General features: G+C 40.9%; 1 protein-coding gene across 8 annotated transcripts in view; it reads left to right on the plus strand.

The window, feature by feature from the left end:
- Window positions 1–20,070, plus strand: part of VPS54 (VPS54 subunit of GARP complex) — a 127,270-nt gene that overhangs the window by 78,382 nt on the left and 28,818 nt on the right. For all 8 annotated transcript variants that reach the window (XR_011386619.1, XR_007916240.2, XM_008254347.4 and 5 more), the window contains exons 13-16: window positions 1,644–1,773; window positions 2,350–2,531; window positions 2,970–3,082; window positions 8,514–8,577. Coding sequence is in view for 6 of the 8 variants with exons in the window: in XM_008254347.4 (XP_008252569.1) it covers window positions 1,644–1,773; window positions 2,350–2,531; window positions 2,970–3,082; window positions 8,514–8,577 (489 nt within the window). In the remaining 2 variants the exon portion in view is untranslated. The remainder of the gene's footprint in view (window positions 1–1,643; window positions 1,774–2,349; window positions 2,532–2,969; window positions 3,083–8,513; window positions 8,578–20,070) is intronic.

Below are 20,070 nucleotides of genomic sequence, written 5' to 3' on the forward strand. Positions count from 1 at the left end.
TTGTATTTATTTTTTTGTTTTGTTTTCATTGACAGGAAAATTAGAGAGTCAGTAAAACTTAATAATAAAAGTAAAATTATAACTGATAAATGATTTAAAAATATCTTCAACTTTTTGGATTAAGTCACCTTTTTAAAGACTTGTTTTTATTTGCTACTTTCTAGTTATAGTTTTGTGAATTATTAGCACATTGCTAAGAGTTCCAAATTCCTTAATCATTGTGTTACATGGGGATGGTGTTTTTTTGTTTTGTTTGTTTTACAGATTTATTTTATTTACTTGAAAGCAAAATGACATCTGCTGGTTCACTCCACAAATGGCTGCAATGGCCAGGGCAGGGTCAGGCTGAAGCCAGGAGCTTTATCCAGGTCTCCCATGTGGGTGGCAGGGGCCCAAGTATTTGGACCGTTTTCCACTGCTTTCCCAGGTGCATTAGCAGGGAGCTAGATTGGAAACAGAGCAGCCAGGACTTGAACTGGGACATCGCAGGCAGTGATTTAACACCACAGAGCACAATGCCACCCCAACATGGGGAAAAATTTTACAAATCTTTCTAAAAGTGAAACTTTACTTCAGTGGTAAATTCAAACTTTGAAATTTAAACAGATATTTTTGTGGGAGTTAGTATTGAAGTACCACTGAATTGTTTACATGAAAATAAATGTTGAAGCACTAGAAACTTAGATGATAAAGCGATAGACTAATTCAGGGTTCTAGTCTTTGCTCTTAGTCTTGTGAGCTTTAATAGGTTACTTAAACTCAGATATAGTATCCTTATCTGTAAGTAGATATTTACCTCTTCCAAAGTGTGGAATTGAATGAGAGAATGTTTCTTACAGTACTTTAGGATTATTAATTCCTTCATTATTTTAAAACATCAGTAAATAAATTTATTGATAGAGTTAGTGATTCACTGCAAAGTAATACACATCAGAACCTCTTTATAATGTCTTTGAGAATTTTTGTAATTCAACTTGAGGGGGTGGAAATAATGTTGAGTTGCTTAATGTGGCTTATGGTAGCATTACATTGAACTGTTGGCATGGAATTAGTGGTCTTTCTATGCTTTGGGAGAAAAAGAGGTGAACTCTTATGTTTTTGCTCAAAATTAAAAGAGCTTGATGATAACGTCCATGAGAGCAGCAACCTATTATATTCCCTCCAGTACAGCACTTAAATGCTTTGTAAATGTTAGTTCAGTTGAGCTGAGTATTAACCATCTTTTATCGTTATAAAAGAACCTATTTGTCATGAAATACCATCCCCTCCTTCACCTTTCACTGTGTTATCTATGCATTACCCCTCCCTTGCCGTGGGTAACACCTTGTACTTAAACTAGTACTTTAAATGAAAAACTTTTTTTTATAATTTCTGCAGATTTTCCAGAGTCTGAACTAAGTATTAAAAAAATGCTACAGCAGAGAGAGAAAATTATTCTTATGTAAGATTAGAGTAAAATCTATTCATATTAGTAAACATGTTTAGGTGATGCTTCACCATTAAAAGCTATAAAGTATTTGGTAAATCACAGAATTTTTCCTCAAATGTGAATTTTATATTTTTTGTTTATTTTCTATGTATGTCATCTATGGAGAATACTGTTTCCAACTTTCCCAGACTAAATCTCATTTTATCACTTCCAGGGTCAGTGAAGATATGAAATTAACTGATTTAGAGCTAGGAAAGTTGGCAAATAATATCCAGGAATTATTGTATAATGCTTCAGATATATGTCATGATCGAGCTGTCAAGTTTCTCACATCAAGAGCAAAGGTAGTTTTTTCCGTAAGCCTTTAGATATTTTGTATTTCATGCATCAAGTGATTATTTTGATTTAGAAGAGTGTCTGCTGTTCCTCTTTGTTCCCAACAATGCATATTATGTTTTATTACTTAATAAAGTTATTGTTATTACTTGTATGCTCTATAAGGGAGATGTTGAGATATAAAAATAATCTCAATAAAAGAAATAAGAGCAGTTTTGAATATAATACTTTAATTATTAATTTGGAGTTAATATGCTCTTTTTAATACACACACACACCATATATAATGACCAAATTATTAATAAAACTAAATTCCAGTGTTGTGAAAATTTTAGTTTGACCTGAATTCATTTGTGCTACTATGTTATTTATAAAAGGATCAGAATCAAATTTATATACCTTAAGCTTTTCCTTTTCAATTTCTGTGTTTGAAGTACTGAGAAATTTCATTTAAAATGATGTTTTTGTTGTATATATTATAAAATCAATAAAATTAATGCTATCATTTTTAAACTAAGCTTTATTTCTCATCTTTATTTGATGTTGTGTTATGTCATGATTTTTGTGTTTTCTTTACAACTTAGGATGGTTTTCTTGAGAAACTAAATTCCACGGAATTCATAACACTTTCTAGATTAATGGAAGCATTTATTTTAGACACTGAACAGATTTGTGGAAAAAAAAGCATGTCATTACTTGGAGCACTTCAGAGCCAAGCTAATAAATTTGTGAATAGGTTTCATGAAGAGAGGAAAACCAAGCTAAGGTATTATTACCATGTCCATTTTGTTCTTCATTTTTTTTCTTTATGAAATACAATGATGTCTGAAAGGGAAAATTTGATTGATAGGCCAGCCCAAGTCCATGACAAAATTTTTTTTAAGAAAAAGAAAATTATGGGATTAAAAATCAGATTTCTTAGCTTTTTACAATGTGGTTAGAATATTTACTGCTATTAAAGTACATAGGAGGACTACCCTCAGTAACTTCTTTCCCACTTATGTTTGAACATTATTTTTGGTTAGTCTAAGATATAAGTGGAAATATTTTCTGAAAATATTGGTCCTGTGTATGAATGATTCTTACTTATTATGGTGTTCAGTACTTCTTCAGTGTTATGTATTCACTCACATCCTCTTCCTTTTGACCAAAGAAGATGGTGTCGAAATTGTTAAATTTTACCTTTCTTTTTATTTTTGAATAGCCTCCTCTTAGACAATGAGCGGTGGAAGCAAGCTGATGTTCCTGCAGAATTTCAGGATCTTGTTGATTGTATATCAGATGGAAAAATTGCTTTACCTGAAAAAAAATCAGGAGGTATGTGTACTCTTTACACACATTCTTCCAACTATTTTTAAAATTATTTTTTATTTATTTGAAAAGCAGAGTGACAGAGAAAGTCAGAGACGGACAAGACAAAGCGATCTTCCATTATATGGTTCATTCCCCAAATCCCCACAACAGCCAGGTCTGGGCCAACATAAGCTAACAGCAGGGAGTTCAGTCTGGGTCACCTATGTGGGTGGCAAGGACCCAAATAATTGAGCCATCACCTGCTTCCTTCCAGGGTGCACATTAGCAGAAAACTGGAATGGAAGCAGACCTGGGGTTTGAACCCAGGCACTCAAATTTGGGATGCAGATGTCCAGGCAGTTTCTTAGCTACTGCATCAGACACATAGCTCACTAGTTTGTTTATTTTTGTATGTATGCTTAATATTTCTTTAATTGACAAAGCCTATTGAAAAGCCTAGAAGTAATATTTCCGGTTTAGTTAGTGAATAGTTAACAGGAAAGTTATCTATAATAATTTATAATAATTTAAAATATTTATTGAAAAGCAGACATTTGGCATTGCTGTTAAGCTGCTGCTTGGAATGCCCACATCCTATATCACAGTGCCTGGGTTTGAGTCTCCATTTCAGCTTCCTTCCACTCTAAGATACAGCAGGTGATGGCTCAAGTTCTTGGGTCCTTGTGACCCACGTGGGAGACCCGATTGAACTCTATGCTCCTGGCATCAGCCTGGGTCAGCTCCTGCTGTTCTGGGCATTTGTGGAGTAAACCAGTGGGTGGGAGATCTCTCTGGCTCTATTTGTCTCTCTGCCTGCCTGTCTGTCTCTCTGTGTTTCTCTTTGCCTTTCAAATAAATAAATTTAGTAAGTAAATATATATTTAGTAAGTAAAAATATATTATAAATATTTGAGTATTAACCATATGTCAGACACTGGACTGTACACTTTCATGCATTACTCCAATTTGTCCTCACTAAAACCTATTATTAGGTTTAATAGTGTTGAAGCATGAGGCTTAGAGGGGTTAGGAAACTACCAATGGTGAGCTGGTGAAAACCAGAGTTATGTAATTTCATATTCTAAACTACTGTATCAGATATTTTTTTTTTTTTTTGGACAGGCAGAGTGGACAGTGAGAGAGAGAGACAGAGAGAAAGGTCTTCCTTTTGCCGTTGGTTCACCCTCCAATGGCCGCTGTGGCCGGCACGCTGTGGCCGGCGCACCGCGCTGATCCGAAGGCAGGAGCCAGGTGCTTCTCCTGGTCTCTCATGGGGTGCAGGGCCCAAGCACTTGGGCCATCCTCCACTGCCTTCCCGGGCCACAGCAGAGAGCTGGCCTGGAAGAGGGGCAACCAGGACAGAATCCGGCGCCCCGACCGGGACTAGAACCCGGTGTGCCGGCGCTGCAAGGCGGAGGATTAGCCTAGTGAGCCGCAGCGCTGGCCTTAAGTTTTTAAAAGATGTTTAATTTCATCTTCTTGAAAGAAAGACAGAGATCTTTTACCCAGTAATTCATTCCCCAAATGAATGAATGGCCAGGGTGGGTCAGGCCAAAGTTGGGATTCCAGAACTCCATCTGAGTCTCTCCTATGGGTGGTAAAGGCTCAAGCATTTGAATCATTATCTGCTGCCTCCAAGGATTAGCATTAGTAGGAAGCTAGATTAGAAGTGGAGGTGCAGGACTTTAACTGGCACTGTGATAGGAAATGTGCTTGTCCCAAGTACCACAATGCTTGTCCTTGTACCTTACTCTTTAGTGACATATATTTATTCATTCAGAAAACACTGATTTCTACTTTGTGTTATATATTGAAACAGAGCAAATAGTTGATTCTTTTTTTGAAGATTTATTTATTTGAAAGTGAGAAATACAGAGAAGAGGCAGAGAGAGAGAGATCTTCCATCCACTGGTTCACTCCCCAAATGGCCGCAGTGGCTGAAGCTGGGCCAATTTGAAGCCAGGAGCTTCTTCCAGGTCTCCCACATGGATGCAGGCATCCAAAGACTTGGACCGTCTTTGGCTGCTTTCCCAGGCACATTAGCAGGGAGCTGAATTAGAAGTGGAGTAGCCAGGAACTCGAACCAGAGCCCATATGGGATGCTGGCGCTGCAGGCAGTAGCTTTCCCCACTGCACCACAATAGTGAACTAGTGTGGTTATATGATAGGAAAAAAAACACAAAATGTAAAGAACTGTGGAGAAAGAGAACTACGAAGATGACACAGAAAGAAGGACCAGAGAGGAAGGAGGAAATCCAGATCATAGAAATAAGAAATTAGAATTTCAATGAGAGAATTGTTAGTATCAAATATCAGTTGGGTTTTCTGTGACAGGGATACAATGGCTGTGAGATATCTTGTGTACCTGTTAGTCATCATTTGATACTGATTTTTTTTGGTAAAGATTTATTTATTTATTTGAAAGACAGTGTCACAGAGAGGCAGAGAGAGAGAGAGAGAGAGAGGTGTCTTCCATCTGCTGGTTCACTCCCCATATGGCCGCAACAGCTGGAGCTATGCCAATTCAAAGCTGGGAGCCAGGAGCTTCTTCTGAGTCTCCCACACAGGTGCAGGGGCCCAAGGACCTGGGCCATCCTCCACTGTTTTCCCAGCCCTTAGCAGAGAGCTGGATCGGAAGGGGAGCATCCGGGACTTGAACTGGTGTTCATATGGGATGCAGGCAATGCAGGTGGTGGCTTTACCCTCTGCGCCACAGCGCCGGCCCCCTTGATACTGATTTAAAATGCATTCTATAATATTAAAGTTGACATTATGAAGTTCTTGAATATTTTTAATGGAGGCAGCAATTCCATTATTTTAAATTTTATGCATTTTGTTAAAGTTTAATATTTCTACATAGAAACATTTTTAAGTTATATAGTTCACATTTGCACAAAATACAAGAACACTTCATGAGAAAGGCTGAATAAAAAGACAAACAGGCCGGCGCCATGGCTCACTAGGCTGATCCTCCACCTGGCCGGCACCCCGGGTTGTAGTCCAAGTTGGGACGCTGGATTCTGTCCGGGTTGCTCCTCTTCCAGTCCAGCTTTCTGCTGTGGCCCGGGAAGGCAGTGGAGGATGGCCCAAGTGCTTGAGCCCTACACCTGCATGGGAGACCAGGAAGAAGCACCTGGCTCCTGGCTTCGGTTTGGCGTGGCTCACCAGCCGCAACGCACCGGCTGTAGTGGCCATTTGGGGGGTAAACCTACGGAAGGAAGACCTCTCTCTCTCTCTCTCTCTCTCTCTCTCTCTCTCACTATCTAACTCTGCCTGTAAGAAAAAAAAAAAAAGACTAGGGTGGGCGGGTGTTTGGTATAGTGGTTAAGATGCCACCTGGGACGCTTGCAACCCTTATTGTACTGCCTGAGTTCAAGTCACAGCTCCACTCCCAATTTTAGCTTCCTGCTAATGTTCACCCTAGGAGGTACCAGGTGATCATTCAAATGATTGAGCCCCTGCCACTTACATGGGAGACCTGGATTGAGTTCCTGGATCTCAATTTCAGGCCTGGCCCAGTTTCAGCAGTTGTGGACATTTGGGCAGTGAACCAGCCAGATGAGAGCTCTCTGTGTTACTCTTGGTCTTACTCTCTCTCTTTCCTTCTTCCATTTCTCCCTCTCAAATAGATAAATAATTTTTAAAAAAGATAGTAACCCAGGGCTAGTGCAGTGTCATAGTAGTTAGGCTTCCATCTGTGATGCTGGTATCCCATATGGGTGCCGGTTGAGTCCTGGCTACTCCACTTACTCCAGCTCCCTGGTAATGGCCTGGGAAAGAAATGGAAGATGGGCCAAGTGGTTGGGCCCTTGCACCCACTTTGGGGAACCTGGAAAAACATCTGGCTTTGGCCTAGCCTAGCACCTATCATTGTGGTCATTTGGGGAGTAAGTCATTGGATGGAAGATCCCTCTCTCCCTGTCTCTTTCTTTCTCTCTGTAAGTCTACCTTTCAAGTAAATAAATAAATAAATCTAATTTTTTTAATTCATTTTTATTTAACTTGAAAGACAGAGACAGAGATCCTCTGTCTGCTGGTTCTCTCCCCAGATGCTTGAAGCATCTGAGGCTGAGCCAGCTGAAACCAGAAGCTGGGAACTCAATCTGGGTCTCCCATGTGTGTGGCAAGGACCCAGATCCTTGGGCCGTCACAGGATACACGTTAGTGGGCATCTGGAACCTAGATTGGAGCTAGGACTTGAATCCAGACATTCTGATGTGGGCATCCCAAGTTGCATCTTAATTGCTGTGTGCAACAAGTCTGTCTCTAGCAGACTGAATTTTTAAGGACCTTTGTCTTACCTGATAAAGTAACATACTGCTTCTCTGCAATATTGAGACTTGGTTAAGAAGCAATCTTTGCCCTGAAAATATTTATAGTGTGATACACATAGTGAAATGTGATTAGAAATTTTTTCACACTGTACAAAAGTGTCAAAGAACAGAGGAAATAGACATTTTGTGTCTTAGAGTTCAAAACAATTTGAAGTTTAGGGAAGTACATTTACAATAATCTAATTGATGCAGCTGATCTAGAACAATCATGCAGTTTACTGTTGTTTCACCCCAAAATGCTGGGTTTTGTTTTATAATGATAGGAAATATATGCTGAAAATAAGGTAACTTCTTGGTTTAAATCTTGAAAATTAAATATATCATCTCCCCATTGAATATAGAAATTAACTCATTCTGAGAATGATAGTAACAAAGACAAGATGTTTAAGTGCTAGTTTCTCTGTTTCAACTAATAATAGCTTGTGCCAAGCATAGAGGAAAGGCAGTTTATCATTTTCTCTACCATTGACAGCAACTCTGAAAGACAGTTACTGTTTTTTTTTTTTTTTTTTTTTTAAAGATTTATTTTTATTTATTTGAAAGACGGAGCTATAGAGAGAGGTCTTCCATCTCCTGGTTCACTCCCCAGATGGCCGCAACGGTCACAGCTGCGTTGATTAGGAGCCAGGAGCTTCATTCGGGTCTCACACGCGGGTGCAGGGGTCCAAGCACTTGGGCCATCTTCCATTGCTTTTCCAGGCCACAGCAGAGAGCTGGAATGGAAGAGGAGCAGCTGGGACAAGAACCGGCGCCCATATGGGATGCTGGTGCTTCAGGCCAGGGATTTAACCTGCTGTGCCATAGCGCCGGCCCTGACAGATACTGTTAACTGCATTTAATTTTGGATACAAATGTTGAGACTCAAAGAGATTAGGTAATTGATCCATGGCCATGCATCCAGTAATTGGTAATACTGGGATTCATATCCAAATCTGTCTGACTTTGTATTCTATATACTTTATTTACTTTGTGCCAAATTACTTCCCAAGAAATAGATATTTGTTTTCAGAAATGAGATAGTTGCAGGTCCTATATAGTAACTATATTTTTCAGCCTTTTCTCCAGCATTCTATTTGATTTTTGTATCCTTGTCTCTCTTGTTTATTTACTTTACTCTTCAGCTACAGAAGAAAGAAAACCAGCTGAAGTTCTGATTGTTGAGGGACAACAGTATGCTGTTGTTGGGTGAGTGATACATTTTTCTTTATTACTTGAATCAGGAGTTTAAAACTTATATTTAGTTCTTCCTTGGAGTGAATTGGGAATTTTGGATTAATAATTTTAAAACTTACAAAATATATAAAGGAAATTTTAAGAATTTATTTTCTACATTGTGTGCTTTATTTCTTCAGAACTATACTGGCTTAACAAAAGGGGCCTGATCCTTCTTATAATATGAAATCTATATAGTCCAATGGTAGTTAGTGGCTCCATGATGTTGTTACTATCCCATGCATTTTTTCCACCTTTTAATTTACAACTTTCTTAATGTGTAGTACAGCATAGTAATTTAAGTGGAAATATGGACAATTAGTTATAGTAGGAATAATTGTGAAAATTAAACAGGTGGTACATGTAAAGCCTTTAGCACAGTTTCAGCACCTAAGAAGTTGATAGTTGTATTCATCATCATCATCATTTGAGTCATGGGTCTTTTACTCTTTCTTGTTAAATCTCAAATTCGAGTTAACTAAAACAAATTTCAGCATTGCTTGTCTAGTACTACATGCCTTTTATTAAGTCAATAAATAAAATCTTGATGTACTTTTTAAAAAATATCTTCAGGGGCCGGCGCTGTGGCTCACTTGGCTAATCCTCCGCCTGCGGCGCCGGCACACTGGGTTCTAGTCCCAGTTGGGGTGCTGGATTCTGTCCTGGTTGCTCCTCTTCCAATCCAGCTCTCTGCTGTGGCCCAGGAAGGCAGTGGAGGTTGGCCCAAGTGCTTGGGCCCTGCACCCGCATGGGAGACCAGGAGGAAGCACCTGGCTCCGGGCTTCAGATCGGTGCAGCGTGCCGGCCGTAGCAGCCGTTTGAGGAGTGAACCAACGGAAAAGGAAGACCTTTCTCTCTTTCTCTCTCTCTCTCTCACTAACTTTGCCTGTCCAAAAAAAAAAAAAAAAAAAAAAAAAATCTTCAGGGCAGGCAGTGTAGTGCAGTGGTTTAGGCTGCATCCAATATCAGAGTTCTTGGAACTGTCTCTATATCCCATCCAGTTTCCTACTGACATGCACCCTGGGAGGCAGCTGATGATGGCTCAAGTACTCAGATCCCTGCCACCCATGTGGGAAACCTAGATGGAGTCCTTGGCTCCTAACTTTGGCCTGGCCCAGCCCTGGCTGCTGTGGGCATTTGGGGGAGTGAACCAGCAGATCTTTTTCTTGCCTCCCCACCCCCCTCTCCTCCCTCTCTCCCTTTATCTTTCCCTCTTCCTGTCACTCTGCCTTCCATTGAATAAGTTTATTTATTTAATAAACTTTTAAAAAACTTCATGTTCTTTAGCATTAGTTTTATGTACTTCTGTATATATGGTATTGTTTGATCTTTATTCCTTTTAAAATAATTTTATTTGGGAAGTAAAGAGAATATAGAGGAGGGAAGAGGAAACTCCCATCTACTGGTTCACTCCTTAATTGCCCACAGAGGATGAGGCTGGACCAGGCTAACGTTAGGAGTTGGAAACTCAATTGAGGTCTCCTACATAGATAGCAGGGGTCTGAAATTTGCAGCAGAGTTAGAACTCAGACCTCAAACCCAGGCCCTCTGCTATGAGATAAAAATTTTAAAAATAGCAACTTAACCAATAGATCTAACACTCACTCATTTGATCTTTCCAACCATTTTGTGAAATAGGAATGCTGTAGGTTATTGGTTCTTTTCTACACTTATTAGAATTAAAGCTAGAAACTTAAGTAGTTGAAATAAACTAACTCAAATGGAGTTAGAATTAGAATTTAGATCTAATTCTCAATATCTAGATCAACATTCTTTTTCACTTTTCTTCTAATTGTTGAAATCTTTTCTGATACCTTTCAGACTTTTCTAAACCATTGTTTCACACGGATGTCTCATTTCTGAGCATCTCCGTATACTTAGATATCCTGTTATAAATAACTATTTCCTTCGTAAATTCAACTTATTTAACCTGCCATCAAAGTCTTTTCAACTTGTGACATGTCATGAAATTGAGTTGACAACTTTATCATCTTTGGAAGACGTTTAGTAACCTACCCTTAAGCTCCTTAGGTGGTATGAGGCCCTTAGAAGAAGCTACTATAGCTTCTCTTCATATAACTAAGAAAGTTTGCACTAGGTTCTCTTCATGAATTCAGTAGTTACAGCTGAGGACCTACTATGCTAGTAATTTTTGTTAGTGTTTCTGAATGGAATACTTGCTTATTGAAGAGGTTTTCTTAATAAGAATGCCATACAGAGAGTGCCATGCTTACAGCACAGAATTTAAGGCCTACCCATTTTGTGTTGTTTAAGTGCTGATACCACAGTTATTCAGCTCTCAGAGTAAGTGCCTTGTTAAATCTTGCACTGTAGGCACTTCTCATGACTCATATTAGTCCAGAACCTGCTGTACTTGCAGGTGAAACACATAATTTAAGTTACTAATAATACTGTATCATAGAGATACTTTAAACTGGTAAGTCATTTTATTTTTTAAACATTTTATTAAAATATAGTATACATATCAAGAAATGCACATATAACTGTACAGATAAATGAGTTTTTGGTTCTCTAATCACACTCATAACCAACACTCAGATTAAGAAAAAAACATTACTAATACCCTAAGAGTCCTCACCGTTCTCCTCTTCTGTTTCTTTTTTGTAAGTGTGAAAGAGTATACTGTCATTTATATGGTATGACTCAGTGAAGTAACATTTATTTCTCTATCTATTTATTTATTTTAAAGATTTATTTATTTATGTGAAAGGCAGAGTTACAGAGAGACAGAGGCAGAGAGGGGGGGGGGGTGAGGGTCTTCCATCCACTGGTTCACTCCCCAAATGGCCACAATGGCCAGAGATGGGCTAGTCCAAAGCCAGGAGCCAGGAACTTCTTCCAGGTCTTCCACATGGGTGCAGAAGCCCAAGGACTTGGGCCATCTTCTGCTGCTTTTCCAGGCCATAGCAGAGAGCTGGATCAGGAATGGAGCAGCTGGACTAGAACCGGCACCCATATGGAATGCTGGCACTGCAGGTGGCTGCTTTACCTGCTCTGCCACAGTGCCAGCTCCACAGTAATATTTCTAACTATATACTTAAATGATATGATGACACCTAACAGTGTTTATCCTTTCTATATATAAACTATCATAAGAGAAATGGATATTTGTGTTTTTGGGTCTGACTTATTTCACTTAGCATAATGATCTTCAGTTGTATTCATTTTATTGCAGATATCAGTATTTTATTATTTTTATGACTGAGTAGTAGTCTATCATGTATATATACACACCACATTTTCTTTATCCAGTCATCAGTTGATGGACATCCAGGTTGATTCCATATCTTAACCATTGTGAATTGAACTGCTATAAGTATGGCAGTGCAATGGTCAGAACTGAGCTGATCCAGAACCAGAGCCAGGAGCTTCTTCCACGTCTCCCACGTGGGTGCAGGGGCCCAAGCTCTTGGGCCATCCTCTGCTGCTTTCCCAGGCACATTAGCAGGGAGCTGGATTGGAAGTGGAGCAACTGGGACACAAACCAGCACCCATATTGGATGCCGGCACTGCAGGCGACGGCTTTACCTGCTACTCCACAGCGCTGGCCCCACCAGCCCAGTTTGGACATGTTGATGATATTAATTCTTTTAATCTATGAACATGAAATATTTTTTCCATTTTTATGTGTTTCTTCTATTTATTTAATTGATGTTCATCACAGAGATCTTTTACATCCGTGGTTAAATTTCTCCCCAAAGCATTTAGTTATTTTTGTAGCTGTTATGAGTGGGACTGATTCTATAAGTATTTCTCAGCTAGAGAATTATTGGTATATAGGAATGTTACTGATTTTTTTGTGTTTTATATCCTGGAAATTTGCCAAATTTTCTTATGGTTCTAATAGTCTCTTAGTGGAGTCTTTGGGTTCTCATAAAAAGGATCATGTCATCTGCAAACAGGGATAATTTGACTTCTCCTATCCAATTTGTATCCTTTTGATTATTTTTCTTGCCTAAGAGCTTTGGCTAAAACTTCCAGAACTATATTGAATATAGTGGTGAGAGTGGGCATACTTGTCTGCTTCCAGCCTTTTCCCATTGAATATGATGCTGGCTGTGTATTTGTCATACATTGCTTTGTGTTGAGATATGTTCTATGCCCAGTGTTTTTTAAGGTTTGTATTATGAAAGGATATTGTATTTTATCAAATGCTTTCTCTGCTCTATTGAGCTAACTGTATGATTTTTATTCTTCATTTCATTGATGTGATATATCATATTTATTGATTTATGTATCTTGAACTGTCTCTACATCCCTGTGATAAATCCCACTGGCTGCATGGATGATCTTTTTTATATATTGCTGGATTTGACTTGGCTAGTATTTTGTTGAGGATTTTTGCATCTGAATTCATCAGGGATATTAGTCTATAGTTCTCTCTTTTTGTTATATCTTTTTCTAGTTCTAGAGTTAAGGTAATACTGGCCTCCAAAAATGAGTGTGGGGGGCACCAGTGCTGTGACGTAGTAGGTTAAACATCCACATGTAGTGGCACCAGTGTCCTATGTGGGTGCCAGTTCAAGTCCTGGCTGCTCCACTTCTGATCCAGCTCTCTGCTATGGCCTGAGAAAGCAGTAGAAGATGGCCCAAGTGCTTGGGCCCCTGCATCTGCCTGGGAAACCCAGAAGAACCTCCTGGCTTTGGATTGGTCCAGCTCCAGCTGTTGTGGCCATCTGGGGAGTGAACTGTTGGATGGAAGATCTCTCTCTTGTCTCTCCAGCTTTGTAACTATGCCTCTCAAATTAATCTTTTTAAAAATGAGTTTGCCACGGTTCTCTATCTTTCAGTCGTTTTTGAACAGTTTAGAAGGAATTGGTGTTAGTTCTAATTAAAAGTTTGGTAGAATTCAGTAGTAAAGCCATTTATTCGTGGGCTTTTCTTTATTGGAAGGCTATTACTGATCTAATCTCAGTCTGGGTTAGTGGTTTACTCAGATTTTCTAAGTCTTCATGCCTCAATTTTGGTAAGTTATATATGTCTAGGAATCTATCCATTTCTTCTAGATTTTCAATTTGCTGTCATATACTTATTTGTAATAATTCCTGATGATTCTTTGAATTTTTGCGATATTAATTGTAAATCTCTGATTTTATTAATTTGGGTCCTCTCCCCCACTTCTTTTATTTATTTATTTTTGGTTAGTTGGGCTAATGGTTTACTAATTTTATTTTTGTTAAAAAAATCAGGTCTTTGTTTCAACTTTTGTATTTATTATTTCTATTTTTTATTTCTTTTCTAATTTTCATAGTTCTTTCCTTCTAATCTGGAGTTTGACTTGTTTTTCTGGGTCATTGAGATGCACTGGTAGATCATTTATTGGTACCGTTCCAGTTTTTTTTTATTTAAGCACATGTTACTGTAGACTTTTCTCTTAACACAGTGCTTTTGCTGTTTCCCTGAAGTTTTGACCTATTGTGCTTTCATTTTCATTGATTTCAAGGAATTTTTCAGTTTGCCTTTTGATTTCTTCTATGGCCCCATTGTTTATTCAGGAGCATGTTGTTTGGTCTCCGTGTGTTTGTATACTTTCTAAAGTATCTTTTTTTGTTAATGTCCATTGTCGTTCTCTTATGGTCAGAAGAGATACATGATATTTCAGTTTTTAATTTGTGAAGACTTATTTTGAGTCCTAATATATAGTCAGTCCTAGAGAATGTTCCATGCATGCACTGATGAAAAGAATATGTAATCCGCAGCTTTTGGATGAAATGGTCTGTAGATATTTAGGTCCATTTGGTCTGTAGTGTAAATTAACTCTGTTTTTTTTGTTTGTTTGTTTGTTTTTAAGATTTTTACTTATTTATTTGAGAGGCAGAGTTCCAGACAGAGAGAGGAACAGACAGAAAAGTCTTCCATCTGCTGGTTCACCCCCAAATGGCCACAGTGGTCAGAGCTGGTACAATCCGAAGGCAGGAGCTTCTTTTGGATCTCTCATGTGGGTGCTGGGGCCTAAGCACTTGGGCCATCTTCCACTGCTTTCCCAGGCTGTAAGCAGAGAGTTGGATTGGAAGAAGAGCAGCTGGGACTCGAACCAGCATCCATATGGGATGTTGGTGCCACAGGTGGAGGCTTAGCTTACTATACCACAGTACCAGCCCGAGCTCTGTTATTTCTTTGTTGATGTTTTTGTCTGGTTAACCTGATCATTGATGAAAGTGGGGTCATCAGTTGTTATTGTATGTCTCTCTTTATATCTATTAGCATTTATTTTATTTTATTTTTTTATTTTTTAAGGAATGCAAATTTCATAAGTACAATTATAGGAATATAGTTATTCTTCCCACCATACCTGCCTTCCCACCCATACTCCCACCCCTCTCCCTCCTCCCTCTCCCTTTCCCGGTCCCATTCTCCATTAAGCTTCATTTTCAAATAACTTTGTACTCAGAAGACCAACTGTATACTAAGTAAAGATTTCAACAATTTGCATACACACACACACACACAAACTGTTTGAGAACTAGTTTTATAGCTAACTCTCTTAATACAATTCATTGAAGACAGAGGTCCTGCATGGGGAGTTACTGCACAGTGACTCCTGTTGTTAATTTAGCAATTAATGCTCTTTTTTTTTTTTTAAAGATTTATTTGTTTGAAAGTCAGAGTTACAAAGAGAGAGAAGAGGCAGAGAGAGAGAGAGAGGTCATATTCCACTGCTTTCCCAGGCCACAGCAGAGAGCTGGATCAGAAGTGGAGCAGCCGGGTCTCTAACTGGTGCCCATATGGGATGCTGGCACTGCAGGCCAAGGCATCAACCTGCTGTGCCACAGTGCTAGCCCCATAATTAACACTCTTATGTATGACATCAGTGACCACCTGAGGCTCTTTACATGAGCTGCCAAGGCTATGGAAGCCTTTTGAGTCCACAAACTCCATCAGTATTTAAACAAGGCCATAAGCAAAGTGGAAATTATCTCCTCCTTTTAGAGGAAAGTTCCTCCTTTTTTTTTTTTTTTTTTTTTTTTTTTGACAGGCAGAGTTAGACAGAGAAAGGTCTTCCTTTCCATTGGTTCACCCCCCAAATGGCTGCTACGGCCGGCATGCTGCACTGATCCGAAGCCCGGAGCCAGGTGCTTCCTCCTGGTCTCCCATGTGGGTGCAGGGCCCAAGCACTTGGGCCATCCTCCACTGCCTTCCCGGACCACAGCAGAGAGCTGAACTGGAAGAGGAGCAACCAGAACAGAATCCGGCACCCCAACTGGGACTAGAACCCCGGGGTGCCAGCGCCTCAGGCAGAGGATTAGCCAAGTGAGCCGCAGCACTGGCCAAGTTCTTCCTTCTTTGATGGCCCCTCCTTTCCGCTGGGTCTCACTCACAGAGATACTTCATATAGAGCATTTTTTTGTGACAGTGTCTTGGCTTTCCATGCCTGAAATGCTCTCATGGGCTTTTTAGCCAGACCAGGAAGCCTTTAAGGCTGATTCTGAGTTCAGAGTGTTACTTAAAGCAGTTGTTGCAGCCTTAGTCTTTTTCGCAGTCCCGGCACACAGGCCTCCCGCAATCACAAGCACCCGGCCCTGTTAGTTCTCCCCGCCAGAATCAGGAGTCTCCACTTGGCTGGTTGCTGGGCTCGGACAGGAGCTGGTGCAGCTATTGCACATGTCCAAAATGGTGCCTGCTGTATTGGCTTGTTATAGGATACTGCTGTAAAGTGATTGGAGAGAGAGAAACGTGTCCCCCTTTTTTTTTTCTCCTCCCTTTAGTTTGGCACGTACGCTATCCCCCATGGGGCTCCAAGACGGGTTCCCTCTAGGCTCTTCCTGCAGCTTTATCCCCAGTGGCTTGGGCTGCTGTGGTCTGGTCTCATCTCACTTTCCAACACTGGTGCATAGGTTCTGGGCTACTGGAGTCCTGAGTTGTGGATGTCCACACCCTCCATTTATTTATCTATTTATTTATTTTGACAGGCAGAGTGGACAGTGAGAGAGAGAGACAGAGAGAAAGGTCTTCCTTTGCCGTTGGTTCACCCTCCAATGGCTGCTGCAGCTGGCGCGCTACGGCCAGCGCACCACGCTGATCTGAAGCCAGGAGCCAGGTGCTTCTCCTGGTCTCCCATGCAGGTGCAGGGCCCAAGAACTTGGGCCATCCTTAACTGCCCTCCTGGGCCACAGATGAGAGCTGGCCTGGAAGAGGGGCAGCCGGGACAGAATCCGGTGCCGCAGGTGGAGGATTAGCCTATTGAGCTGTGGCACCAGCCAACCACACCCTCCATTTAGGTCTACTGTGTCCCCCTAATTTGCATAGAGGTTCCTCTGCCTTTCTCCCTAACTCTTCCCTGAGGCTGCACTCTCTCCACTGTTTTTAAACTGTCTTCTAGACTAGAGCAGTAATCTTCCTCCCTACTGCACCATCTTGTAACTCTCAGCTTTTGTTTTATAAAACTGGGTGTCCTGGCTTTTGGTGTATATATATTTATTATAATCACATGCTTTTGTTGAACTGATCCCTTAATCATTACATAATGACCTTATCTCTTTTAAATTTTTGTTTTAAAGTCTGTTTTGTTTGAGTATAACTACTCCTGCTTGCTTTTGATTTCCATTTGCATGGGATTTCTTTTTCCATCCTTTCCCTTTGTCTATCTATATTGGTGAAGTGTGTTTCTTGTAGGTTGCATATAGATGAGTCTTGCTTTTTCATCCATTCAGCCAGTCTGTGTCTTTTAGTTGGATAATTTAGGCCATTTACATTCAATGTTATTATTGATAACTAATCACTTAGTCTTGCCAGTTTTCCATGAATATTCCTAGTGTTTGCTTTGAATCTTTTTTGTTCTTTTTCTAGGTTCCCTGCATTCACATTCTTTCATGATGTTGAATATCTTTCTCTGTTTCTGTGTGTATCATTTGTAAGCCAGGCTGGGTAGTGACAAATTCTTTGAATTTTTGTTTATCTTAGAAGGTTTTTATTTCATCTTCATTTATAAATGAGAGTTTAGCTGGGTAAAGTATTCTGGGTTGGCAGTTTTTTTTCTTTTAATACTTGGGAGTATATCTGTCCATTCTCTCCTGGTCTGTAGGGCTCTTATTGAGAAATCTGCTGTTAATATTATGGGAAATCCTTTAAAGGTGATTTTGGATTTCTCTCTTTAATATTTTAGGATATTCTCTTTATGATTTACTTTTGCAAGTTTGTAATGTATAGTGCTAAGGATCTTTTCTGATCATATCTGTTTGTTCTGTGTGCTTCCTGTATTTGGATGTCCATCTTTCTCCATATTGGAGACATTTTCTGATATTATTTCACTGAGTAAGTTTTCTAAACCATTCTCTTTTTTTTTCCATATCTTCAGGAACTCCTGATATTTGTATATGTGGTCCTTTGATGATACTCTGTAATCTCAAATACTGTTTTTTGTCTCATTTTTTTCTTTTGTCTGACTATTTCTAAAGACCTGTCTTGTGGATCAGTCTGCCTTCTGCCTCACAAGTCTGTTGTAAAGGCTTTCCACTGTATTGTTTTATGTGACTTACTGAATATTTCTTTTCTTTTTTTTTTTTTTTTTATTTTTTATTTTTATTTTTTTTATTTTTGACAGGCAGAGTGGACAGTGAGAGAGAGAGAGAGAAAGGTCTTCCTTTGCCGTTGGTTCACCCTCCAATGGCCGCCGCTGCAGCTGGCGCACCGCGCTGATCCGATGGCAGGAGCCAGGATCCAGGTGCTTTTCCTGGTCTCCCATGGGGTGCAGGGCCCAAGCACCTGGGCCATCCTCCACTGCACTCCCTGGCCATAGCAGAGAGCTGGCCTGGAAGAGGGGCAACCGGGACAGAATCCGGCGCCCCGACCGGGACTAGAACCCGGTGTGCCGGCGCCGCAAGGTGGAGGATTAGCCTATTGAGCCACGGCGCCGGCCGAATATTTCTTTTCTAATATTTGTCTGATTTTTCTTCACTGTCTCTCTGCAAAATTTCATGTCTGTGTCATGTACAGATTTTCTTATTTCATGTAACTGATTAACCTTACAGTCATTCCTTTGAGTTCCTTTTCAGGCATTTTTGTCAGTCTCCCCTTCTTCACAGTCCAGTATTTTATTTTATTTTTTTGGACAGGCAGAATGGACAGTGAGAGAGAGAGAGAGACAGAGAGAAAGGTCTTCCTTTACCGTTGGTTCACCCTCCAATGGCCGCTGCGGCCGGCGCGCTGTGGCTGGCGCGCTGTGGCTGGCTTACTGTGCTGATCCAAAGCCAGGAGCCAGGTACTTCCTCCTGGTCTCCCATGTGGGTGCAGGGCCCAAGCTCTTGGGCCATCCTTCACTGCACTCCTGGATCATAGCAGAGAGATGGACTGGAAGAGGGGCAACCGGGACAGAATCTGGCACCCTGACCGGGACTAGAACCTGGTATGCCGGTGCTGCAGGTGGAGGATTAGCCTATTGAGCCACAGCGCCGGCCCCACAGTCCAGTATTAATGTAATTCTGTATTCCTTTTGGGGAATTATATTGCCTTCCTTATTCATGTTTTTTGTGTTTCTACATTGACTTTTGTGCATCTGTGGGTTCTCTTGTTACGATCTCCTCTAGAGGATGGGTTTTTATTTGATTGAAAGCTTTATTCCTGGAAATATGCCTCTAGGGGTTGGTGGAATGCCTAAGACATACTTTTGAATTCCAGGGGTATGTGCTGGGTGAGGAAAGGGTGCTCTGGCAGCCCCTTTGTGGGTGGGGCAAGAGTCCAGAGTAACACAGAAGATGCGCATGGTGGAGCACATCTGGCTACAGTCAATGGGGGAAGGGGATGTTGGAGCCCACTAGCTTGTTCACAGTCCCAGTCCTCTGCAAGGGTGAAGCAGCCGATTCACAGGCTAGAATGAATGCACAGTAGCAGCACATCTCACCTACCTAGGCGCACACACCATCCAGAGTACTGGCCCACTCTGCAGTGTGTTCCCCGACCCCTCCACCAGATGCTTCCCCAGTGTGGAAGGATCTCCAAGTCTACAGTCAGGTTGGGTGGGTGTATGGGAATCTAGCTATAAACCGTGATCCTCTCAACTCCATAGACTTTTTCCCAGGACTCTGAAAGTCACAGGGTGCAGGGAATCTGCTCTCTGCCCTGCATGTGGCCCCATCTCTAGCTGTGGTGGCCTCCCTCAACAGTGGGGCTGTCTGCTGTTCAGGATAGAATTCAGCTGCAACTCCATTATAGCAAATTGAATTGGTGCATTGGTGGGGTGAGAGGTGGGAGATAACGTGGCCTCCCTTCATAGGCGAAGTAGTCACCAGACCCCTGCTGGCTCCCCAAGCCAGATTTGAAGTCACTGTGGACCCTGGAGTTCTTCCTCAGAGCCACCAGTGATGGGGACCTTGGCAGCCTCCTCTCACCTTACCCTGGTGAGATGGTATCTCCCAGCCAGGAACTAGCCATATATACGCAGGAGCGGATGGCCCCGTGGCTGATGGTGTTGGTATCTGCCCTCTCTCTTTGCCATCCTGTGGAATTTCT

Source organism: Oryctolagus cuniculus, chromosome 2 (genome assembly GCF_964237555.1).
Source record: "Oryctolagus cuniculus chromosome 2, mOryCun1.1, whole genome shotgun sequence".
Classification (NCBI taxonomy): Eukaryota; Metazoa; Chordata; class Mammalia; order Lagomorpha; family Leporidae; genus Oryctolagus; species Oryctolagus cuniculus.